Raw genomic sequence first — 25,385 nt, 5'->3', positions numbered from 1 at the left:
AAAGTATCCAATCACTTGTGGTCAGCAGCATTAAAAAGTCCACAGTAGAGACAAGGAAAAAAGCTCTTTATATAATTTTCCAGAAAGAAGCCCAAATAATCCTCAGTGCACACATTGTAGGATTTTAAATATGAGTAGAAATACAAACAATTCAACACCTGGATAACTTCACCCAGTTAGAATCAGACCCACAGTACCATGCCTTCTTGCACACTCTGTTAGATACTACAAAACAAATCACTTGTATTCACTCAAAGCTGCTCGTCTTGTTGAAAGCTCTCTGATGGGCAACAGACAACTTGAAAAACAAATAGAATTAAATTCTATATGTGACTCTACACAGATTACTGAGATTATGCCTCAGATAACCATATTCACAGTACCACTGATCTGACCAGCTGTCCACTGCCTGGAGGAGCTGAAAGTGCCTACTGCCCATACATGCACAATTCAGCCTGGTCTTTACTACTTTAAGTAAACCACCACCAACAATACTCAAAAAAAGGAAATTAGACATTCAAATACAGTTTTCCCCCAAATTTGTATTTGTCTGTTCAGTAGAAGAGTTAACAGAGCCAGTGATGACTTTTAATGAAATCATGAACAACATAAAGTGGCAACATACCATTTTTTTGTTGCTTTAACTTATCATTATGAAGTAAATGTTTATTTCGCAATGTAATCGCTTTAGAATAATGACACCATCTGCATTTAGATTTGGCCTCACTTTCACTGTGCAATTCTGTCTGCCACCGGGAACGAAGCCTCCTGGGAAAATAAAGGCTCGATTTACGGCACAATAGAAGTGTGTCTTGCCATTGCACATCCAAAACAGGAAGAGGACAGTGCTTTTGTTTTCCCCAGCAGCTATCAGTAGCTTTCCCCTGGTTGTGGAAATGGCAGATGATGGAACAACTGGAGTATGTGGAATCGAAAAAGAGCCCTGTTGTGGGGGAGGTACAGAAGGCGGAGACAGAAAGAGAGGTAAACAAAAGTGAATCTAAGGTGGGCCCTTCACTCAGTGGAGAGAGCCATGGTCGGACAGGGACAGAAATTCTGTCCCTGCTGGGACTGGCCTAAGGACACAGAGAGGGCTGGTATAAAGAATGACAGGGCTGGTAAAACCTTTCTGGATTTGCAGAATCTGCAACAGAAGACCATAGTCATGATGGAGAGAGCTCCAAACCATTTTATTTCTATTAGATCAGTTAGCAACAAAACCTGCCTACTTATTAATATAACTGGGTGTTTTTCCTCTGCTGCTATATTTGCACTGAGAGTGGGTATTTTCATTCAAATTGGGAGATTCTTGCGGTTATTTCTTGTTTTGGACAGTAGCCAACTGATGGTGGTAGTAGTGTTGCGATCTGGTGTTTGTGATCCCATCTTCCTTCTCTGCAACAGCAGCATCAACAGCAATACCACTTGGAAATGCTGACGACCAAAATGTAATCAGTTCATCTTTGAGTGCAAATTAATGTTTGTGCCAAATCTGAAGAAATTCCCTCAAGGTGGTCTTGAGATATCACATTCAAGAGGGCAAAAACAAATGTGTGTAGAGCAGTCAAAGTGACCTTGACCTTTGACCTCCAAACTCTCCAAACTCTAATCAGTTCATCCTTCACACTACTATGATTTCATTTCGAAACCCTTCATGTTCCCCTCACGGGAACTCTGAACTCTGTTTTCGCTTGAGGAGTTCCCAAGACACTGCATCCACAAGGCAAAAACAATGCTTTATGAGGCCACTGTGACCTTGATATTTAATAACCAATATCGAATCAGTTCATCCTTGAGTCCAAATGAATATTTGTGCCAAAAATTTAAGGAGACTTGGTGATTTTGGGGGGGGGGGGGTTTGAATATTTGCCTGTTTCCACTTGACAAAAGGGAAGTCTCTCGGGCCTCAATTTCAAGTCAGGGTCATCTGCTGGAAAATCTCCTACCGACTTATCTCATAACCTGGTAGAAGAAAAGTACAGTGATGATCAGGAAACCCAGAACCCACCAATAGGAATCTGTGGAGTGAGAGACACAGAGAACAGTTAAGAGTGTGGACAGAGTTGGCATTAAGCACAGGATTCAAGTTCCAGTACACAGTATACAATGCAAAGCAGCAATCTTAAGACATTAAAAGGTCACTGCTTTATGCACAAAATAAACATGATTTCATCTTCAACTCTATGATTATTTGTAAAACTTTTGTGATGGTTGAGTGAGTGAAATCCCTCCACCATGACACAAACAAGGGGGGTTGTGATTTGATACAGGATATATTTCCAAATCAACTGCGTCTTAGGCTACATCCACACTACTACATTTAGTTTTAAAACACATCACTTTTGCTACGTTTTTGCCTGCCATCCACACTACTCTGGAGTTTTTTTAAGCATCTAAAACAGAGACATTTGGATTTGCTGATTTTAGTTTTAGTCTGAAAACTCTGGGGGTTGCGTTGCAGTCTGGATGGACTAAAATGGAGACCTTTGAAAATGATGATGTAGACACCCGAAGTCGTTCCCTGATTTGGTCTTATCAGCCTCGACTACCAGTGGTGAAAGCATCGTGAATAATGAATTGCACGTCTTATTGACCTTGTTGTCTTTGCTAGCAGTTAAATTCTGTATTTCGTTCTCGGTATCTTCTGCAACTTATCAGCTGCAGAGTACACAATCTGCTTCCTGTTTACACCGGCCCATGCCTGCCCAGTGTACATGAATGGTCATTTGATCTGCATTTTCAGATGAGAGAGTGTGGACATGGATACAGCACAGTCACGAGAGTGGTATCAAACATCTCATCTAAGCATTTCAGCAAGAAGGATTGTATTCCCAAAAATACTCTTCTTAAACTGTTCCTATTAAAATATAGTCATACAACAAACAACAGCCGTTCATAATTACCTGGCTCTGCATGCTCTACCACCACGCTCACAGAGAGAGGAGCATCCAGGGCTGGGTGAGACACCCTGCAGATGATTTTGGTGCCTGGGGAGACGCTGGGGGGCACAGAGAGGTGAGATGACAGGGAGTACGTCCCATCACCATGCTGCCGATGGCTGGACAGAGAGCCCTGTTCTGGAAAGACTACAGGCTCTGTGTCTGTAGGAGAGAGGGATACCCACTCCATCTGAAGGGCAGAAGACAGCAGACAGTCATGACATGTAAACTACTATACCAGCGTTTCTTCTTTGATTAGGACATTTACTTTGAGCTTTCCCTAAATTAAAGAATGAAAAACAAATGTAAATGCATAGTCTATTTTGGTCAGAATCAAATAAATCAAATAAACAACTGATGATGCCCTGATGTCCAGTGATAGAAAAAGGATGACATGTGAGGCTACATCTAAAAACATAGCTGCAGACCTGAGCGTCCAGTGGGTAGTATTTACTGCAGTGACAGCTCAGTGTCTTAGGTGATGATGTCTTCAAAACCAACTTCTCCTCCGAGAGTGAGACATGGGGCGGCTCTGAGAACAAAGAGAAACAGAGAAGGAACTGAAAGACAGGCCGCGGGTGCTTCTGAATGGAGAGATGAGATTAGCGCGACACTTACGAATAATATGGAGTTGAATGACCTGCTGTGCATGGAAATGGCCCAAACTGACGGTGCAGATGTAGGTCCCCTCATCCAAAACCTTCAGCTTGTTCAGAGTCATAGAAGCGTTACCCTCGCCAACAACCAGGGCGGCATCCATGCTTGCGGCCCTCCTTTCTGCATGCACTGGAAACATAATATGAGATGGGCATTGACGAAACAATCTCAGCTCAAGGTCCTCTGGAGATTTCAACCATATCACAGGGTCCTCATCAGCTCAGTTGCCACTGAACTGTAGATGTTGAAATTTTGCATGACTGTGACACCTTCAGGACTTCCTCAACATGTTTACTTAAATGTTGAGCCTGACACTTCATTCTGGACCATGGAAACAGCAGCTGACAAAACAATCTAAACTCAAGGTCCAGTTTCTCACTTGTTCTGGAGCTTTTGACAGTACTAAGACAGAAAATGCTAACACATTTCAACGTTGTGGCCTTCATCGGGGTGTTTATCCTTTCTCCTTGCACCGTGTAAGTAGGTGAAGTTGTGCAAGAAACCTTTTTTTGTGTTTGTGAAATATGCCGGAAGAAAAGTCCTTAAAATCTCACTACAAACTTGCACTATCGCACCATCCTCATTATCAGTGCTGTCACCTTCAGTGTACACTTGTTCACACCTACAGCACTTACACACTGTGTTTCCTTCAGCATCATCCAGCCTCGTCTTCATTTCAAGCACTTTCCGCCCCTTTCCTCTGTGCTGCAGTCGCCATTCAATGCCCACTTCCTGCGATAAGGGTATTTCATGCTGCCTGAAACCACAGTTGAGGAGGACATCACCTCTCAAAGGCACAGATACAGACTTTATGGGGGAAAACACCACGAATATCACTGGGGGACAGAAAGCAAAGACAACAGCAGAGACAAAGTTATAAGAAAGATGTTATTACCTATCTAACAAAACAAAGAATGGGAAATATTCACTGAAAAGATTGAGGGGGATATTAAATACTGCATCTCACCCTCAGTCAGCAGAGTACCCGACTGGCTAAGAGGCAGGTCCAGTTTGTTTTGTATCAGCGTCGAGTGGTCTCTTTCCACCTTCAAAGTTTGCAGAATCAACGCAGTATTGAACTCAACTCCCTCCACACTAAGGGACACCATGAAATAGGCTGGATCCGAACTTTCCTGGGATCCACGAGGAGAGTAACGGCTTATTTCACACATCACCTCCTGCTCATTGCAGTCTGCGTGGAGCAGCACGTCCGCGTTGGGGATCTCAACTGATGACACTGCCACAGGGGAATGAGAGGAGAAGTTCAGCACCGGTTGTGCTTCTATTACACCAAACTTTACACGTAAAGAAAACGGGGAAAACCTTTGGCCTCAAACAGGAGGAGGTCTGGATCTGGGATTGAGGGTGGGACAAACGGAGTGAGCGTTTCAAGCGATTCATCAGGAGCCACTGCAACGTCTCTGAAGACAAGAGTAGCCGGAGTGCGTCTGAAGGCTGCACCTCCCATTCCACCCAGTCCAACTCCCTCCTCCACCAGGGTGCAGGACAGTACCACATCTGCAGCCCCATCAGCTGAGAAAGAAGAGGCAGACAGAAAAAGACTTAGGACTGCTTCAGACTTTCCAAAGAGGTTAACTTATCATCTTCATGAATAAATGCCTAATGGATAAATGTCAACTTTTACAGTAATATAGTGGAGGCTCAACACCTTTAACTCATGTCAGCAGACTAGTATTAATGTGAAATAAGTGAAAACTTTAATCTACAAATCTATTATTTATTGTACATTTTGTTGAGAAAAAACTAGGTTATTTGGTCTGAATTGGGGGACACAGGATGGCTTGGAGGGGCTGGGAGCCAAGTTGCTGCTACCATTTGCTCAGCTTGTTTCTGTAATAACTTAGGATCCATAGGTCTGATGACTAAAATCCTTCACCTGGTTAAACTCTACCAAAGTCTAAAAATGTGTCTTAAAATTGGATGAAAAGTCATTGTGGCAGTGGCAAACAGCCACAATGTGTAAAGGGGATATGATGCGGGCGGCCAAGTGACACTGACCATCACCTCGATCAAAATGACAAATTTCTCTACGTCTGAAAATTGGAAACATTTGGAATAATGTTAAGTACACAACTCAACAAAACATATAATGTCTACTTGTTCTCATACATTTAAATGCACATCAGATATATATTGCATCTTTAAAAATTCAATTATTGCTAAAAATGTAGTATGTTTAATTTTATACTTGTCTATTGACAAAGTTCACACTTGTGCATGTTTAGCTGACCTGCTAAAAGACTGGATTAGGTGTTAATTTGAATCGAGTGATTCATCAAGTGCATCAAATTCAGACTGTTTCTATTTAACCTACAATTACTGCCTATTAAATTGGTCTTTATTGGAAACCTCCAAAGAAATCGCACAACTTAAATCAGACTATTTTAAATGAAAGGTTTGTTACTGAGCTTGACAATCAAATGAAATTAATTTACTGGCACTATACTACGTCCACCATCAACATGCCAAGATTAATACTCTTACCATAAACGGACGTCATCAAGCACCCAAACAAAATGACTTCGATCATCATCATGGAGTCTGGATTCCGTGTTTTTTTACGATTAGTTCAAGGTTATTACAACAAAAAAAGATAAAGCGAAATAGCAGAGGACACAAACGCACCACCACACTTTCGCTTTTGATTTCAACGACTTCAGCAGCAGCTCATTGCGTCGCTACAGTCTTGCAGAGTTTTTTTTTTTTTTTTTTACAGCCTTTCTTCCAACAAATTCATTATGTGCAATGGCTGCGCAGCAATAACTATAATCTAACCGACAGTAAAGTCTTGAGGTAGTGAGCTACGGCGGCTGTATGGGAACCTGGTCGTTACGCAGGAGTGGACGAGTGAAAATGAAAGTAACCAGACAGGATCGTCCAATCACAGGGCAGCAGGCAGCGGGTCATAGGTCACTATGGAGACACTAAAATCACCTGTTTCGTTTTTAGACCCGTTTAAAAACTTTATTTAAAAAAAAAAAAAAAAAAAAAAAATTAAATGCAATTACAAAAGTTATACTTGTATTTATTCAGAATTTGGAGATGGAGACTTGCTGAGATGCATGCTGTATGATGAATATGAAGCTATATGTGGAAGCCTACAGTACCACGGGTAAGTCATAATTTGGGTCTACTGTCATTCTGGTAAAATGTCATTGTCATGCCCATTTTACAGTGTACTGGCTGAGAAAAATGACCTTCCTAGTTCATATGAAATTGCCTAAACTGAGAACCCCGGGGCTAAGAGTGCTCTCTGCTGAAGTAGCCTGTGTCATTAAATGTCAAATCTAAACATCTTAAGTGTTTAAAAAGTTTGTTTTATTTCCATTTTTAAAATTTGACACTAATAGCACTTTAAGTAAATATTTGACAGACTGTTTGTTGTGTTTGAAACAATGTTTGAGACTGTTAGTGAATAATCAGTGATCATTCCAGCATCTCGCTCATTAATTAATACTTTACATCTTGCTTCTTAATCCGCTCAAAAATCATCCTGTCATCCAGTTATGTTAGTTAGCAAGCTTTACTGGTTTTGGACGGAGACATCTATCTAATTAATATCTACCCCTGTTTCCAGTCACTCCAAACTAAGCTAAGCTAACCAGCTGCTGGCTGTTTTACTTACCACACAGGTATTGGACTGGTATCAGTCTTCTCATCTAACTCTCAGTAAGAAACCAAATCATAAGAAATGTATCTGAAGATTAAACTTCATACTACAATAATATCGTGATGTTAGGGGAAACGTAAGCTATAAAACTGCAATAGTCAATATGTTTATATTAACAAAAGATCAAATGATAGCATGAAATGTGAGGGCAGCTGGTTTTAGTGATGCTGCCACAAAGAAGTACACACATCATTCAAGAGTTATGAATCAAGTAATTTCTTTCTTTTCCTTTTTCTTTGTCTTTCCTTCCTGCTGCTGTCAGACAAATACTCAGAAGACCACACACCCCAAAAACTGACAAACATACTGGCAATAATTAATATACAAAAACTGTGGATTATTACTTATCTATTGCTATATTTAAATATCTTTTAACTTTATTTATATATTTTAAAATTTAATGTTTGTTCTCAACATTTTGCAGTTCTTTTTGAACAATTCTTATCTTATCTTATTTTTATTTGGCTATATTTGTCTAAGTCTAATGAACTTGATGGAATATTGTGAATTCAGTTCTCCTGCATGGTCTTATTGATCCAATCAAGGTAGTTAGCAACTCTGGTGTAGACTCCATATTTTCCCGGCTGTGCACATCCAACCCCCCAGCTGACAATCCCTGCAGCCCAGAACTGTCCACCGTCAGTCAGGGCGAAGGGACTTCCATTATCACCTTGGCAGGAGTCTTTCCCACCTTCAGGGACTCCAGCACAAAACATATTACTGGTCACGTACAGTGTGCTGTTCTCTCTCCTCGCAATTGAAGTGAATGAATTATTGCATGTCTCCTGCTCCACCACAGGGAGGTACACATACTGTAGTTTCCTTGTTAAAAGCCGTCGATGGCCCAATGTTTTAATGCCAAAGCCTGACGCCAGTCTGAAAAAGATACAGAAGACACTGTTAGAAAAAATGAGAGTTCAAAAAAAGAGTCTCCTGCCTAGAAGTTGGAAAGATTCTCAGCTGGCACAACAAGGGAAACTGGGAATGAAATGGATTGTATGGTATTGTGAAATAAAACCTGACAGTTGTTTCTTTACCCCATCATGCCGGTGATGTATGTGGCATCCTCTGCTGGCAGACATATTGGCATTACAGATGAATTGAATGTGATTGGGTCGTGCAGTTTGATCAAGGCAATATCATTGTTGTAGTCTGCAAGGTTGTAATCGGGGTGAACGTGGACTGAGGCAGGATATATAGGGGCATTCAAGGTTTTAACATTAGTAACTCCCAAGTAAATCTGCAAATCAACAAGACAGGAGGAAATTAATGCCAGTGCAAAAAACATGTAGATATTGGGTAACAACTATAGTGACCTTCTTACCCGTATAGAGTCAGTTAATACTAGTTTTCTTTCAGAATTTGTTAACCAATGAGCTACAGTCATAATCCAACGGTCTGCAATCACCATGCCTCCTCCTCTGCTTCCATCTACACTCAGCAGCACTTGCCAGGGGATGGTATCCTCTGGAGCGTCACTGCCTCCAATGATCCTCTGATAGGCAGAGAGGCGTTTTGTTGGCTTGCCACAAACTGGATGAAATGCACATAAATCTGGTTCACATGGGCACAGACTTAATGTTTTAGTTAAAAAGTCCTAGATTAAGTTTTGGCAACAATACCTGGTATGCATGTTGGAGTGACAATATTGTTGTGGTTGGATTTCCATTTTCCATCTGCTTCACAGGTAAAGTTAACTGAAGAGCAGAGGGAACAAGAAAATGACATACTTCATTTAAAAAAAATGAAATATTCATACAATCACATGTGTATTGATATTTTATGAATTATATATGTAAATATCTCACGATTAACGCCGCCAAGGAGAGAGTAAAACGGTTCATTACAATGATACTGAACAACAGAAAGGTACTGATTCTTCAAGCCAGACAGGAAGGTCACCCCTCCATTCAGCAAAGGTTCAGGTTCTCCACAATCAACTACTGCACAAGAATTAAACAAGGACGTGTTAACATTTTGCCCATGATAAATCTTTTAGATTAAAGTAAAATTGTCACAAAATAATTTGGGTTTAAAACAGACATATCTGGCATTCTGGCAGAGGGAGGTGCCACTGTCCACTGCTTTGACACATGGTAGAGAAGCTCTCAATCTCCTGACCATCCTGAAAGAGAGAATGACTGAATTTGATTTATTTCGCACAGTGAAAAGAGAAAAACGGAGGGAAAATTACCATCACCAGCTTGTATCCTTCATCACAGGTGACATGGATGTAGTCTCTGTAGAAAAATTCGGTCAAGACAGGAGTGACTCTGCCTTTAGCCACCTTCCCTGGAGATGGGCATTTGACCTCTGGAAAGATCGTGACAACAAAATGATGATCACCAATTCCATATTTTCAGTTGTAAAACCATTACCGTAAACCAAACAGAATGGTTAGCAAAAGAGAAAAAAAGAAAAAAGAGCCCTAATCTCTCTCTCTCTCTCTCTCTATCTATCTCTCACTCTGTGTGCTGTAGTCCAGGCTCCAGCCGTTGCTCAGGCCTTCATCATCAGTGTGGTAGTCCAGTCTGACAGTGTTGGAGTTTGTAGCTATCACACCCGGACTCTCCGTGCCACACAGCTTCATGGGCTCTCTGCCTGGGATGGTCAACTACAAGGGGAGTAGAAAGTTTATGTGCATGGACTGCAGCAGATCAGATAGTCGTCTTTTGGTTTTCATCTGCTCGAACAAAGCCCCTTGCCATTACCTGCAACCAGTGATGCATACAGCCGAGGTCTTGCTCAGTGTCCACGCTTGCAACATGGAAGTTCTCCGAGAAATTGAGAGTGACAGTGAAGCTGGGCTCAACCGAGATGATGTACTTGCAGGACAGAAAAGGAGGTGAGGGGCGAGGGTACCCTGGACTGGACAGCTGTCCCTGATGCTTGTCAAATACACAACCACCACAGGATACTGGACAAGAACTCAGCAACATTAATGCCACACTCTAACACCTGATTTAACACATATTAAGGTTCTCATAAAGAAGCATGACTTTACTGTACGCGCTACTCACACACACATGTGCGCTGGTCTAAATGAAGCTTGTAACCATCGTGGCAGGAGCAGCGGTAGGAACCTTGGGTGTTGATGCAGATTTGAGAGCAGAGTGGACCTGAGCCATCTCCAGAGTCCGGTTTTGAGCACTCATCAATGTCTGATAATGAGAAGATCATTTAAGGGGAAACCTGAGCTGAAGTATTTATATTGCTGTGTGGTTTAGTTTTAATTTGTGACTTTGAACATGTCAACTCATCTTGTCATGTCTTAATCTTAATAACACAAGATCAAGATCACTGTAATGTTGTCATCTATAAAGACAGATTTAGAGAGGGATGAAAGCAGTCATTCATTGTGTTTTTTTCACACTGACCAAAATGCCTGGAAAAGTATCATGTTAATTATGTTTCAAGGTGAAATTCTCATGAAGGCTAGGGGAAATAATACATTGTTGAGAAAAGGGAAGTGGCCATAAAGGCTCTACCTATTGCGTTGTAGGCAGCAGAGAAGCCAATGTGCTGTTGGAGCTCAGGAGTAGAGTAACTTGTGTTGAATATGAGGGTCAGTCTGTTTCCCGGGGAAAGGATCGGCTCGTGGCCTGGATGATTGGAGGAATTTTCTTGGCCACAAAACTTCCCAATGACTCTTTGATCATAGAGGACCTAAAGAATGTAATGCAGCAAAAAAAGAAAAAATTAATGGACCATATAATATGATGAGGATCTTTCTGCATCTGTGTCAGTTCGAGTGTGACTTTGTAACTTTTAGTAGCTGCCACTCTGCAAGTGAAAGTAATGCCAGCAGCCAAATTTTTATATGCACCCTGAAACCTGGAAATAAGTTAGCATTCTGCAATTCAGTTCCATTGTCCGAAATTAATGGTTTTTTTGTGTTAGATGCCCGAAATAAGGTCTGTGTTAAACACAAGCTCAAGACATTTTTACATTTTGTTTTATGACATAAAATAAGTCAGTTAATACTCCACTCATGATTTTTTAAAGTTTTACTTATTTTAAAAAGGTCCACTGCTAACAAGTGGCTAAACAAGAGTACAGAGGTTGTCAAGGAGGTTAAACATTAACATTAACAACACTTTAAACACAAAAACCAATCCACTCACTGGACTGCCTTTACAGCCTTGTAGTGTTTATACTCGCACTCTTTTGTAAAATAGGTAAGCACGCTAAGTCAAATTACAAGCTGGAAGCTTTGTGATGTAGTTTGTTTATAGCCTAACATTACTTCTGATGATTGTATTTAGGCTTCAAATGTGTTCATCTATGAAGATTATCTTGCTGAACAAAGCATGTAAGTAACATAAATGTTTGTTTTTTCATAGAGTTTATATTCTGCAAAAATCGAAAAGCCAATGGAAAAAAATCCCATTTGCTTTTTGTCAAGGTAACCATGTGTGACGCTAACTTCCAGGTTGGCCGATGAAAACATGAGATCCCCGCAGCACTCCTTGTAACAGTAATATAAGTTGCGCAAAGTCATAAAGTCAGGGAAGTGACTTAGTAGTGCAACATTAGTCATGTAAGCAACAGGACAAATCAGACCAAGTAAGGCTATAACAGCAAAATCCATGAATGTATTGAAGTAAGCAAAAGTGTGTTTTATTGCTCAAGAATTTAACTTTTCTTTTGTAAGAGAATTAATGTTATAGAGAAGACTGTTGTTGCATTCATGGCATGCAGTATGCTCTATGTTGTATACAAGCTGTCATATAGGCCTCCATCAAGTGTCTGTCTGTAGAGAGGGAGGTTCTCAGTGTTAAAATGGACAAATACATGTGTGTGTACCTACACCTGTGCACTTGTGAAAGGTATGTGATGAAATTTTGCAACTGCTTAAGTTGCTTATTTCAGTTTCCACTTCCAATTCACTACCTCAATTTGTGCAGGTCATCAACACATCAAGTCAAAGTGAATTAATAAATATTAGATTTCATATGAAAACATTGATCTAGTGCTCAAAATATGAGACATTGTTGTGTTGAAATATGACACTCACTGTAAGAGAGTCTTGATCGCAGCCTGCAGAAGCTTTAATATCCAGCTGTGTTAGGGACAGCTGGATCTGGTAGCCTTTAGGACCCCAGAGGTTCCACTGCTTCAGCAGGCTGGAAGGGTAAGGCTGGGGATACTGGGGGGACTGGATCTCACCGTGCATTACAGAATCAGAGTTGGGCAGCTGCCAGCACTCACACACTGACACCACCAGAAACCTGGAAAAGTGCACGAGCAGAGACAGCTGGAACTAAGGTGCCAGTTCAAAGTTGATGTAAGCAGATAAACATGGTGACACAATCATTTTTTAGCTTTTGCAACTGCAAAATTTTGCTGTGGTTTTGTTTCATGGTACTTTGAGACATAGATTATTCAATAACCTCAGGACCACATGTATAGAGCATTGGTTGCACAATGCAACAACAATATATACTATATAATATTTAATAAGAAGGTCCACATTTAGCAGACACAAACAATTTTGTGAATCAAGAAATTAATTTTAAAAAAGCAGAATTCACTGAAACATACCAGATGGAAGGTAAAAATCGTGATCAAGCTTACCAAATGATACAGGATGTCCAGGGCATGTCTGGTATAGCTGTGTGTGATTTACTGCTTTAGGAGAAATGTTTCATGTTCAAATGGATCGTTAATGTTGTGGAGTTTAACCCACAGTATTTGTCTTTGTCTTGGCAAAGTCATAGGAGAAAAGGTCAATAATGGCTTCATAACGGTTAAACTGAATAACTAAACCAGGTTGTTCAGTCAGGTTATTCAGGACAGTAGAGAATAAAACTGCTGATTTGTTATTTTTTTTTAATTTCCAAAGTATGAGCAGAAGTGTAGTGAAGACACAAAAACCAGTGGAAGGAGAGCCTACTGTTTGTTTGAGTTCATAAAGAGAAAGAAGGAACTAATATTCAATGTAGACATACACAGTAATTAACAATACTATACATTTTAGGCATCTGTAGTAGTGCGAGTTGTTACAGTGACACTAATACCAAGTTATGTGGGAAGGGGTTGAAGTGGACACTGATCTCTGTTATCTTCATCACTTTTACCATAGAAAAGATAAGTGAAAGATCTGAGATACATGTGTGAAAAGACACATGTAGGTCTGCATCATATCATTTTATTCACTCTACACAGTACAATGCATTGACAAGAGAACAATCTGTATGAAATTCATTCAATAATTTTAGAAAGTTTCTGAAATGGTTTTAATTGTAAGTAAGAATTTGCACTTAATAATTTTTATCATCAACTGGAAGATTATCTTAATCAAAAAGGTTTACTTGCACAATATATATTAACTCTTCAAACAAGAGGATATTTAAAGAAAATTTTGTTCTCTTTTGTCTTATTGTATTGTACATGTCATCATCTTCGTATTAGGTTGTAATTAATTGTAAATTTCAGTTCTCCTGCATGGTCTTGTTGATCCAGTCCAGGTAGTTACCGACTCTGGTGTAGACTCCATATGTTCCCTGCTGTCCACAGTCAACCCCCCAGCTGACAATCCCTGCAGCCCAGAACCGTCCATTGTCATACAGAGCATAGGGGCCTCCACTGTCACCTTGGCAGGAATCCTTCCCACCCTCAGGGACTCCAGCACAAAACATGTTATTGGTCAAGCTTGGTACGCCACTCCTTGTCCTCTGGGACAGAGTTATTGAAGTACTGCATACCTCCTGCTCCACCACAGGGACCTGCACATACTTCAGTTTATTTGTCAACCTCTGTTTATAACCCGTGCTTGTAAGGCCAAAGCCCGACACCAGTCTGAAAAAGATATAGACGACACAGTTATGATGAAGTCTCAAAGCTGGACAAGATTTTTAAAAAGCAGTATTGTGAAATAAAACAGTTGTTTCTATACCCCATTGTACCACTGACGTATGTGTCATCCTCTGCTGGCAAACATAAGGGCATCATGGACGAGCTGAATGTAATCGGAGCTTGTAGTTTGATCAAGGCAATGTCATTGTTGTAGTCTACACCGTTTGGGTTGTTGTACTGCGGGTGAACGTGGACTGAGGCAGGGTATATAGGAGAGAGGATCAAGGCGTTAACATCAGTAAGGCCCATGTAAATCTGCAAAGGAGCACAGGAGGAAATTTATGGCAGTGAAAAAGCATGTACACAATGGAAATGCAGGTAATAACTATAGTGGCCCACTTACCCGCACAGTATTGTTTGATGCTGTTTTTCCATCACTTTTTGTTACGACATGAGCTGCAGTCATAATCCAGCGGTCTGCGATCACCATGCCTCCTCCTCTTCCTCCATCTACATTCAGCAGCACTTGCCAGGGGATGGTATCCTGTGGAGCTTCACTGCCTCCAATGATCCTCTGATAGGCAGAGAGGCGCTTTGTTGGCTTGCCACAAACTGGATGTGATACAGTTGTATACATACATATGAAGTTTACACATTTACAGACTTTGTGTTCCAGTTATAGAAAAGGTCATAGATTTAGATCTAAATGAGATTCTGCAGGGTATTCTTTTTGTAATGAAATACCTGGTAAACATATTGGGCTGACAACAGCATCATGGTTGGATCTCCACTTTCTGTCTGCTTCACAGGTGAAGCTAACTGAGGAGCAGCAGAACCAAAAAGAAAAACATAGTTTGGTGTTAATCTTTCACTTAAGAGCAACATAAAACTAGCTATCAAGACGTAAATACTGGCTGTCTCATGCTCGCTGCAGTGATGAAGAAGTGCACTCCACACATCACTGTTGGATATGATACGTGCAACAGAGCACACTTCTGACCAGACCGATCAGTGATGCCGGGACAGTATGTTGTTTACTCTTTTATCCAAATTTCTACAAATCATGTTTATATTAGAACACACCCTATTTTTTCCAGTTCTATGCTTTATAAAGTGCACATATATAAACATGTTTTTAAATATACTTTGTCTTCAGTGTATTTCTAGGCTTCCATTTGTTTCCATTCATTTCTGTACGATTGGAAATCTGGAGCATGTATTCTTGGTATCTTATCACTTGATGTGAAATGTACATTGTTGTAAAGCAGAAATGCAGTCAGGAAATCAACCTGCACTTAAACTGCAATACCACACAGTGATACTGTAACAGTGAGAAATAAATGCAGCTCACATACTATGCAACTGTACATTAGAGGACATGCTATGTGGATATCTCACCATTTAGAGCCCCAGGAAAAGAGTAAAACGGTTCATTACAGTGATACTGAACAACAGAAAGGTACTGATTCTGAAAGCCAGACAGGAAGGTCACCCCTCCATTCAGCAAAGGTGTAGGTTCTCCACAATCAATTACTGCAGAAAAATACAAAAACAAAACAAAGCCATATTAATGTTTTTCTGGAGAGACACATCACAATTAATCAAGTTAATTCATTTTACAATGGACTTTCTTTTTCTGAGCCTAAAGGTGACATACTGTGGCATTCTGGCAGAGGGAGGTGCCACTGTCCACTGTTTTGACACATGGTAGAGAAGCTCTCAATCTCCTGACCATCCTGAAAAGGAGAATTGAGAAGGATTGATAAGATGTCAATATTAAACAATCAAAAACAAACAAGTGTTTTCTGTTGATGACAAGTATTGTTCTTTGTGATAAAAAAGAAGAGTTTCATGTAACCATCATCAGCTTGTATCCTTGGTCACAGCGCACGAAGATGTAGTCTCTGTAGAAATACTCAGTCAAGATCGGTGTGACTCTGCCTTTAGGTATTTTAGAAGGGATTGGACACTGCACTCCTAGAGTCATTATGGAAAACCAGACATTAAACATCAACTGCATAGCTGAAGTTACCCAACTAGTTAGTTACAAGCAGACAGTGTGGTGGAAAATGTATTTCATTGAGTGCCAAAATGTTTTAATAATGGCACTCATGGCCTGGAAAGACCATCTATTTCAGTTCTGTTGCTCATTGGCTTATTTCTACTCTCAGCCCTCTCCCTCTCACTCTGTGTGCTGTAGTCCAGGCTCCAGCCATTACTCAGGCCTTCATCATCAGTGTGGTAGTCCAGCTTGACTGTGTTGGAGTTTGTATTTATTAGGCCTGGACTCCTTGCACCACACAGCTTCATGGGCTCTCTGCCTGGAATGGTCACCTTTTAAGAGAGGAGTAGTACACTGTTCATTTTTTTGTGTGATCTATTCATTTGTTGCTCTTTGCTTGTATAAATATGAGTAGTGTATGGCAGCAGTTTGTTATTACCTGTAGCCAGTGATGGGGACAGCTTGGGCCTTGCTGAGTGTCCACACTCTCAATATGGAAGTTGTCAGAGAAGTTGAGAGACACAGTGAAGCCAGATTCTACAGAAATTATGTACTGACAGGACACGGCATAAGGTGGAGAGTTAGGGTATCCTGGACTGAGCAGATGTCCCTCTGGCTCATCAAAAATACCATCACCACAGGATACTGGACAAGAAGAAAAGGACAAAGTCAACATGCACTAAAGAAAGGGCCCCTCCTCTGCATCCTTAATTGACTTATCATTATTATTATTATTGACTTTACTGAGGGCAAACTTTCATTAATGTGTTTGTTAAATGGGGATTAGTTCTCCCAGCAGACCCCTGGTTGTTGCTCGGATTCTTTGAGAGCTCCCTTGAAGAGCAGCAGTCAAAACCTGAGTCACAACAGTTTGACTCGGCATGAGAACACATACACCGGAGACATGCATCTGCATAATACTCACACACACAGGTGCGCTGGTCTGAGCGGAGTTCGTAGCCATGGTGACAAGAGCAGAGGTATGAGCCAAGGGTGTTGAGGCAGATCTGAGTGCAGAGTGGACCTGAGCCATCTACAGGGGTAGGTGCAGAACACTCATCTATGTCTGGTGAGGAGAGAATCAGTGATAAGTTAGTGGGAGATGGTTCGGCGGTGAGAAGAGGGAAGTGACAGAAAAAAATGCTACCTATTGCCTGGTACTGAGCGGAGAAGCCCACATTCTGGTGGCGCTCTGGGTTGTTGTTATCCGTCTGGAAGATGAGGGTGAGTCTGTTGCCTGGAGAGAGGATGGGCAGGTTCCCCGGGTGATGCCCATCAGCAGAATTCTCATGGCCACAAAACCTTCCCAAGACCTTTCCATCATAGAGAACCTGAAGGATTGTATGAAGGATAAATTGTTAATCATGATGAGGACAAGTTGCAGTGAAAACACTCAGTGTATCTGGCCCATGCCTCCAAGTTGTGCTTTGCTATAAGTCCTCTATCCTATGTATGAATTGTCACTGAATGCTATGTCTGTGGAACCACATAAGACCAGAAGTTGAAGATTAACTCTCATATCATGGGATCTGTGTCAAGCCAACAGTAGTAGAGGCAGGCCAGAAAGGTTGTGTTTATGGTCTACTTCAAGCGGACATAAGCTTATGGAATGACCTTATAGTTGTAACTAACAAGAAAATCACGTTCAGCCTAGTGGAAATGTGAAAATGTATGCACGTAGTTTGGTAGAGAAAGTGTCCAAGCGCAAAGTTCAAATCGTCGATAGTCAAGGTTGAGTCATGTCATCAGTAACGGCTCTTTAGTCACACTTAAGTTTAGAACTCAAGCGCCACAGCAGTGTTGTTTATGGAAATACTGTATATTTGCTGAAATATGGCTCTGACTGTAAGAGAGTCGTAGTAGCAGCCTGCAGAAGCTTCAATGTCCATGTGTGTGAAGGTGAGTCGGATCTGGTAGCCCTCAGGTACACTGAGGTCCCATTGCTCCTGCAGGTTGGGAGGGTAAGGCTGGGGATAGTGGGGGGACTGGACCTCCCCATGCATTACAGGCTCAGCGTTGGGCAGGTGCCAGCACTCACACACTGACACGTACAGAAACCTGGAAAGGAGCATGAACAGAGTCAGTAGTTTGTTCTGTTTATCAGTCTGTGGTCTTCTGAGCTGCTGGTCCAAAGTTGATGCAAACAGAAAAGAACAAACACAGTGACACAATCAACACAACTGTGGCGGTCACATAGTATTGTCAACGCTTTATATATGGCATACTGAGTCATGGATCACTCAATCAACCCATAAAACAGAGTTCATCCGTCATATTGATTGTACAGAAGTTAACACGCAATGTAAGAGTCAGCTTAATAATAGACATATGCTATGAATTTTGTAATTAAGCAATATACTTATGAAAAAAAATATTTAAGCACAAAATGTAAGTTGCATAAAAATGTTTTATTCAACTTACCAGATGATACAGTAGGTCCACCCCATCTCTGGATTAAATATATCTGTGAGTGAACTGATCCACTGTTGTAGGGGCAAATGCCTCACATTCAAGTGAAACATTAATGTCACTAAGTCTGTTGTTTCCAGTGTTTAGCAACACACTACGTTAATGCCAGGAATATGTCTTGTTTGTCTTGGCAAAATCAAATGATCACTTGACTTTGAAATGCAGAGAAACAGGATCGATGCTGGAAATAATTCCTCTGAAACTGAGAATTAAGAAAATTTAGTGAATTAGACAACTCCAATGAAATGCAAACTCGTGTTATTATTTCTTATATTATATTCAAATGAGAATTACTTGAAATATACAGAACTAGCCTCATTCCACCACTAGATGGTACTATTTGTTTTTTTGTTTTTTTTTCAGCATAACAGAAGTATTTTCTCTTGAGATTGGGCAGGCAAGTTGGTAAAACATTTCGGTTTCCAAACACTGGCAGAAGCAGCTGATTACCTCAATAGATTGGAGCAACGAAAGTCAAAATAAGTGTATAGATTTGATTGTTGCTTATGGGGTCAGCTTTAACCCTTTGATCTTGTTATCTTTACAATACATCAATTTGAAACCATGTCCATCTCTCTGCTGCTCATGGACAAAGTCTGGCCCCTCCGACAAAATTGACCCCCACCCCCTTGTACCCGCCTATATACGGTACATATACAGTTCCAGTAGTTTGGGGGCGTTACAATAGCGGTGTGCTACAAAGTTTGTTTGTTTGTTTTTTTAAGTCCATTAAAAGTATGCTGATTTTATTATTGGCAGTTTCTGATGGACTGCGGAGATAAGGATGTCTTTAGAAAGTATCAGTGACACTGAATCTGCAAATACCGTTGGTCATTATGTCTGCTCTGTGTGTCAGATATGACTGAGTTATGACTTAAATGCACTAACTAAATTACTAAATTAACCTTCACCCACTCCAATACTGCATCTTAAAAACATACATAATTCAAAAAATACTGAAATGAATATACTCAGGAAACAGGAAAAAAAATTCATTTCATCTGATTAAACTGATGAATAAATTAACACCCCAAAGTGGTAGTAGAGCATTACTTGTTCTCCAGATGCTGCAACCTCATGAGGAAGTGGCATCATTTTAAAGACATCAACTAGGGTTTGCTTTTAAATAAGGTCACAGTCAAAATCTACTAGATATTTATTTTTAAAAGAGGGATATTCAAAACAGTTAAAGTGAAGAAAAGATAAAACACAAGTACTGGTGAGGGGAATCTGGGAAAGTGAATGTATGGTCCTATTAGCACTGCATGAGCCCCCAAGATGCTGCTTACTGTCCAATACAAACAATACTTACAAGATATCCGTGATGGAAAATTTTTATATGAACATATGCGTTTGTCTTGCCTACCTTTTCTAGGCTTTTGGTGTAACTGGGACAATGTTTTCATTCTACATATCACATCATTTAAGGTCATGGTTCCAGCTGAATTGTTTAGTTTGAACTACGCTGTATGATTTGAAAAAAAGGAGCTCTCACTGAGCATACAGCTAATGTTTGAATTATCTTAAGTATTCCAGTGTATGGAGACTCTGAGGGAAGACATGTTTGTGTGTATCTAAAGTGATGATATCAAAAAGACAAGTTGATTGCAGTTGATTTGCAAACAGTTCCTTTAATACAAAAGTGCAGTATGAAGTCATAATGTGTTATTGTCACTGTGTTTATGAATGCTGTTATATTGATTACAAGATTATAGTCTTTCTTTTTCACAAACATTATCATTTTAGAGCTCTGAATCTGAAATGGATCACAGTATTATGGTTAGTAGCAGTGTTTCCCCCTTCATCCTTCCCCTTTCTAAGAGTTTTCTACTTTATTTATTGTATCCTTAATCCAATCGACATAATTCTCCACTTTGGTATAATAACCCTTGAACTGCTCCTCTCTTCCTCTTTTGATACTCTCAGCACAGGGTGGTCCCCAGGACACAATTCCAATCAGATAATGAGGCCCGCTGCCTGAAGACAACATAGGTGAAACAAATGGACCTCCACTGTCTTTCTGGCAGCTGTCCTTCCCCTCTGCTCCAGCACAGAACATGTTATCAGTGAAACTCATACGCGTTCCAGTTGGTGAGTAAGGTGTATCCTGACACTTATTGAGGGAGTAGACCCCGATATGAGCATATTTCAACACACGAGATGTTACAAGACGATTATTCCCCTCTGTCAACCCCCAGCCTGAAATTGTGCCTTGCTCATTTTCCTCCAAGCCCCTGTTTACCTCTGGCAGACAAATGGGAAGGAGGTTTGGGCCAAAATTCACCCTAGAAGCAAATCTGATAAGAGCAATATCATTGTCAAAACTGGTGCGGCTTTCAGGGGAAAGGCCTTTGGTGTATCCTGGATGAATTATGATCTTCTCACTGTCTATGACAACCACGCCAGAAGACCTATCATTTGTTGCCCTTCCACGTACCAGTCCACCATACAGCTGCAGAGAAGTTTCCTCTACCCCCTCCACAACATGAGCTGCAGTGACGGCCCATCGGTCATTGATCAGTGATGCTCCTCCTCTACTTGGCTCTTTGATTAGAAGTTGCCAAGGTATTTCTCCCAGGACTGCAGCCTCACCTCCCAAAATCCTGCCTGCACTCGAAGACCTTTTTTCAGGCATCCCGCACACTGAAATTCACAAAAATTCATCAGTGGATTTATATGAAAAAGGAAACCTCTCCAAATAAATGATAACTAATATTAAAAAATGTAAGAAATGAATTTAAATTCATACCTGGAGTGCATTTTGGCATGTGTGTCTCTCCGCCACCTGATACCCATTCACCACTCGCACTGCAAGTGTATGTGTCTGAAAGATTGAAAAAGCATGTTGGTGAAACAACAACAGATCAAAAGTAAAAGTAAGTTTAAGCAAGGACTCAGAAAAGGAAAGTGTAAGAGCTTCCTGTAATCACCGTCTCCTTCCAGCATGTAGTAGTTTGAACTGCAGTTAAACTGGATCTTGTCTTTATACTGAGTGTTTGAGTTATCTGAGCCCACCAGCTGAAGGATGCCGTCTTCTGGGATATCAGGAAGACCACAATTCAAAGCTATATGTGACAATATGTGGGAAAAAAATATTATGAAAAAAACAAGAAACCCAAGACAACAAATTATACCAAGAATTTTCTGAATAAAACAGAAATTGGTTTGATTCAGACTCACGTTCACAGGGGTGTTCAGGGACCCATATGCCTGTGCTCAAACATGTCGTCACATACTCTGATGACAGGGTCTGGGTGCCTTGCTACTTTGCAAAAGAAGAACTTAATTAGCTCAAATAAAGACTTGTAAACATTTACACCAAATATAGTCATTAAAGGTTCAGGCTCTCTGTGCACTCACATTATTCACAGCATGGCCAAGATCACAAGTTACAGTCACTGTTTGACCCGGATGATATTCTGGTTTCTGAGGAGTCACAGTAGAGTTTGAGGTTACCACTGCTGGACAGACCTTACCTGCAGGAAACATGTAAAAGAGAAGCTAGTTGTGATTAGTTTTCAACAAACGTCTTAACAAACAATCTTCTCCCACTGTGGCACAAATGAGAAGGCTGCAGTATACCTCTGGTCTTGAAGTGGAAACTGAAGCCTTTGTTGGTGCCAAAGCCATCAGAGGTGAAGTAGATTTTGACCTGATGTGAGTGAGTGAGGAGGGGAGATGGGGGAGGCGTGTGGCCACAGAATGGTCCCAGCGTCCCAGAGGGAGTCTCAATCTGCAAACAAAACAACACAGGTAAATGTGCGATTCCTGACGTCCTCCCTGCTCAGTTCTTTCAGATGGACCATGCAGATGTATGTGTGTCCTCTGGCATGTACTGTACCCACAAAAATTATTCACACCAAATTTTAAAATACAAAATACATAGTCGGACACATTTACAGTAAATCATCACTGGTAACACTGAATTAGTTCAGTGAAGATCAGAATTGCGGTACTTCCTGCACCATTAAGACAAAGAAAGAGTAAAGGTCAGGGGAAAATGTTCAGGCAGTGATTATCCCTTAAGAGGCGGAGATTGGAGAGACTGTGTATACAACATCTGGACAAGTGCTTTAGCGGTTGCAACTTAATGAGAAAAAGAAGAGGATGGTCTTTAAAAAAAACCTCACAGCCTCTTGGCTGCAGTTTCATGGGAAGTTCTCAGGTAAAATGAATGAAGCCAAATACGGGGAAGTCCAGATGTGCCAGATGTGCAACGCCAATAGAGGCCTATATCTATCCACACAGAGACTCAAGGCTGTAATTACTCCCAAAGGTGCATCTACTGATTACTGACCTGGAGGAGGTGAATATTTATACAAAGTAGTTTATATTTTATATGTGTAGTTAATTTAGCACATTAAATATACTTAGACTGGATTGAATAGGGGGTTGAATAGTTTATATGCACAGTATACAAAGTAAGAAATTCTTCTAAAATGTGTAACACAGTGTACTATGAAAATTGCCAAATTTTTAAAGAAAAAACACCTCTGTGTTGCATTTATGTGTTCTGACTCAACACCTACCCTCAGTGCATCTATGCATTGACCATCAGGGCTTTGCTCCACATCGAAAACCTCAGAGAAGTGCAGCTCCAGCTGCAGTTGTGGCTCCACAGACAGGTTGTACCGACAGTTGGCGTTCTCTGCATATGAACCAGGCCAGGAGGGACTGGATATGTCGCCTTGGTTCAGCCCTGACAGGTCCTCGCTACAACTCACTGTATTGAAGATAAGAGTTCATTTTCATCACCATCATCATTTTAATTAATATAATCATAGGCCTTACACAATCAGCCTCCATTCGCCTCTTTCCCCTCCTTTTTTTGTGCCCGCTTCTGCTTCCTCTATTTTCCCATTTTCACTTCACGATTCAGTTTTGTTGCTTCCTCCTTGATTTGTCATCCTCTGCCTCTGTCTATGAACTCCTCATTCTGTGCACTCTTTATATCTGATATACCTGTGCAAGTGTGTTTGTCCGTGTCCAGGTGGTAACCATGGCGACAGGAGCAGTGGTACCCTCCGATGAAGTTATGACAGAACTGGGTGCAGCCGTTTTCTGGGTCGTCCTCACATTCGTTAAAGTCTGTGAGAACAAATGAACTAAAGATCAAATGACAGTTTACACAACACTTTTATGATTTTATACACATGCTGTAGTGATTTCACAAACCTGCTGACAATAAATTGATCCACACACATCACTGAACACATGAGACAAATGAGAACCAGAAAGCTTTATCAATGGGAACTAACTCTTTAACTTCAAATGACATATTAGAGAGCTTCTACATTCTCTGGCCATTCACTTTTTACAATAATCATTAACTCTATAAAGTACAGTCACAAATGTATTTTGTAACAAAGTTATTGTAAATCGTACAGTCTGCCATTTTTTCTTTTTTGTGAGAAACTAATTTTCTACTGTTTCAAATGGGAGGATTTAAATGAAGCATCAGTCACCACAGCACAGTCGAAATGAAACTGAAAGAGTCAGTGTGAAATGCTTTTTAGATGCATGAGCTTTAATCATTTATTTGGCTTATTTTTAAAATAATGTCATGATTATATCACCTATTTCTTGCGGCTTAAACAGGAAATCACAGTTCACCATGGATAACTCATCATGGACTCTTGACATTTATGACATGAAAAACATGTCACACCGTTTCTAAGTGAGCTTTAGCTGTGAATTGTTGTCTAAAATTATGATTACAAAAGTCTTAACGTTGATGAAAACATACATGCAAACTGGGCTATCCTGGGGAATGGGGGGGAAATAAAATGAACACAAAATGAAAATGGAAATGGACAATGGAAATTGAATTTGTTTTTCTCCTGTGTCTCACCTTGCACAGTGTAAAAGCCTCTGAAGCCAGTGTGCCTCTTGATGTTTGAGTAGTCAGAGTGGAAAGACAGGGAGAGACAGCCGCCCGGGGATGAGACAAGCAAGGGATTTACAGTGGACTGAAGTTCCTCAAACTCCCTTTTCCCACACAGAACAGAAATCAAGTTTCCATTCAAAGAGACCTGTGAAAAGAGATGACAGACAAAATCAATATATTATTTTGTCCAGGATATAATAAGAGTAGAATTCATCTTAACTTATTTAAGAATAAGAATTTTAAGCTCATTTTGCCCCCTGACCTTCACTGCATCGTTTTCACAGTCTTGGCTGTCCTCCAGGTCCAGGTGAATGAGCCTGATGGAGAGTGTGTGACCTTTGGGTGCGCACCTGCTCCAGTTAAGACTGGCATGGGGCAAATATCCACTGGGATACCCTGGAGACTCCACCCATCCCAGCAGCATCGAGTAGGCTGAGTGGGAGAGCAGGATAAGCAGGAGACTGAGGAGAAGGATGGGAGATCAGGAGTAAATTTAAACATATTTATGATATAATGTGAGAGACAGAGGAAATCATCTATGCATATAACAAAAGAAAATACTGATTCACAATGCAATAACCAGATACGTTAACATCTTAAGAGCTCTACCTGCCTATTGCAAACCAACATGTGTAGTCTTTATCCTTTTTTATAGTATTAAAATGCAAAAATCTACACCCACCTCAATTTTAACATTGTGATCCGATCAAATCTCTCCTCAAATAAACTACCTCAACATCTCTCTTCCCCTTTTCTTATTAATTTACTTTCCAGCTCTCACTAGACCCCTTCCTGCCTCACTCACATTTCGCATCAGTAAGCATTTTAAAATCTATTTGTAGATTGTTTTTTTGTAAGTTTGCAGTAATAAGGGAGTGACTTCGGGTATGTGACATGGCAGGAAGGCAGACCGAGCCAAAAACTTTTCACATGCTGTATAGC

The 25,385-nt window shown here is 40.6% G+C and overlaps 3 protein-coding genes across 3 annotated transcripts; all 3 read right to left on the bottom strand.

The window, feature by feature from the left end:
• Window positions 1-522: 522 nt before the first annotated feature.
• On the bottom strand, window positions 523-6,483 carry tapbpl (TAP binding protein like). Its single transcript, XM_071468275.1, has 8 exons — window positions 6,102-6,483; window positions 4,920-5,129; window positions 4,564-4,833; window positions 4,232-4,432; window positions 3,558-3,725; window positions 3,368-3,471; window positions 2,904-3,129; window positions 523-2,018 (listed from the first exon to the last, which is right to left on the bottom strand). Exons 1-8 carry the CDS (start codon window positions 6,151-6,153, stop codon window positions 1,951-1,953), a joined length of 1,299 nt encoding a protein of 432 aa, XP_071324376.1. The 5' UTR covers window positions 6,154-6,483; the 3' UTR covers window positions 523-1,950.
• Window positions 6,484-6,603: 120 nt separating this feature from the next.
• LOC139612922 (ovochymase-2-like) lies at window positions 6,604-18,666 on the bottom strand. The gene is made up of 26 exons (XM_071469082.1): window positions 18,509-18,666; window positions 17,932-18,145; window positions 17,235-17,418; window positions 17,013-17,153; window positions 16,527-16,732; window positions 16,272-16,419; window positions 15,944-16,062; window positions 15,743-15,821; window positions 15,484-15,618; window positions 14,830-14,904; window positions 14,489-14,697; window positions 14,186-14,400; window positions 13,723-14,088; window positions 12,865-12,918; window positions 12,305-12,518; window positions 10,776-10,953; window positions 10,308-10,448; window positions 9,999-10,204; window positions 9,754-9,901; window positions 9,482-9,600; window positions 9,331-9,412; window positions 9,096-9,230; window positions 8,910-8,984; window positions 8,612-8,820; window positions 8,325-8,527; window positions 6,604-8,163 (listed from the first exon to the last, which is right to left on the bottom strand). The coding sequence occupies exons 1-26, from the start codon at window positions 18,607-18,609 to the stop codon at window positions 7,797-7,799; spliced, it is 4,323 nt and encodes a 1,440-aa protein (XP_071325183.1). The 5' UTR covers window positions 18,610-18,666; the 3' UTR covers window positions 6,604-7,796.
• A 1,501-nt stretch (window positions 18,667-20,167) lies between these two features.
• c1s.2 (complement component 1, s subcomponent .2) lies at window positions 20,168-25,274 on the bottom strand. Its single transcript, XM_071470418.1, has 11 exons — window positions 25,126-25,274; window positions 24,706-24,904; window positions 24,408-24,588; window positions 23,519-23,644; window positions 23,086-23,279; window positions 22,139-22,289; window positions 21,917-22,032; window positions 21,737-21,818; window positions 21,487-21,621; window positions 21,306-21,380; window positions 20,168-21,199 (listed from the first exon to the last, which is right to left on the bottom strand). Exons 1-11 carry the CDS (start codon window positions 25,137-25,139, stop codon window positions 20,373-20,375), a joined length of 2,100 nt encoding a protein of 699 aa, XP_071326519.1. The 5' UTR covers window positions 25,140-25,274; the 3' UTR covers window positions 20,168-20,372.
• Between the last annotated feature and the right edge of the window lie 111 nt (window positions 25,275-25,385).

The sequence above is a fragment of the Trachinotus anak genome, unplaced genomic scaffold, assembly GCF_046630095.1.
Source record: "Trachinotus anak isolate AG129_WGS33_773 ecotype Australia unplaced genomic scaffold, CSIRO_AGI_Tana_v1 ptg000032l, whole genome shotgun sequence".
NCBI classification, from domain to species: Eukaryota; Metazoa; Chordata; class Actinopteri; order Carangiformes; family Carangidae; genus Trachinotus; species Trachinotus anak.
Note: the sequence above shows the minus strand (reverse complement) of the source record. Positions and strands in the feature narration are given on the sequence as shown.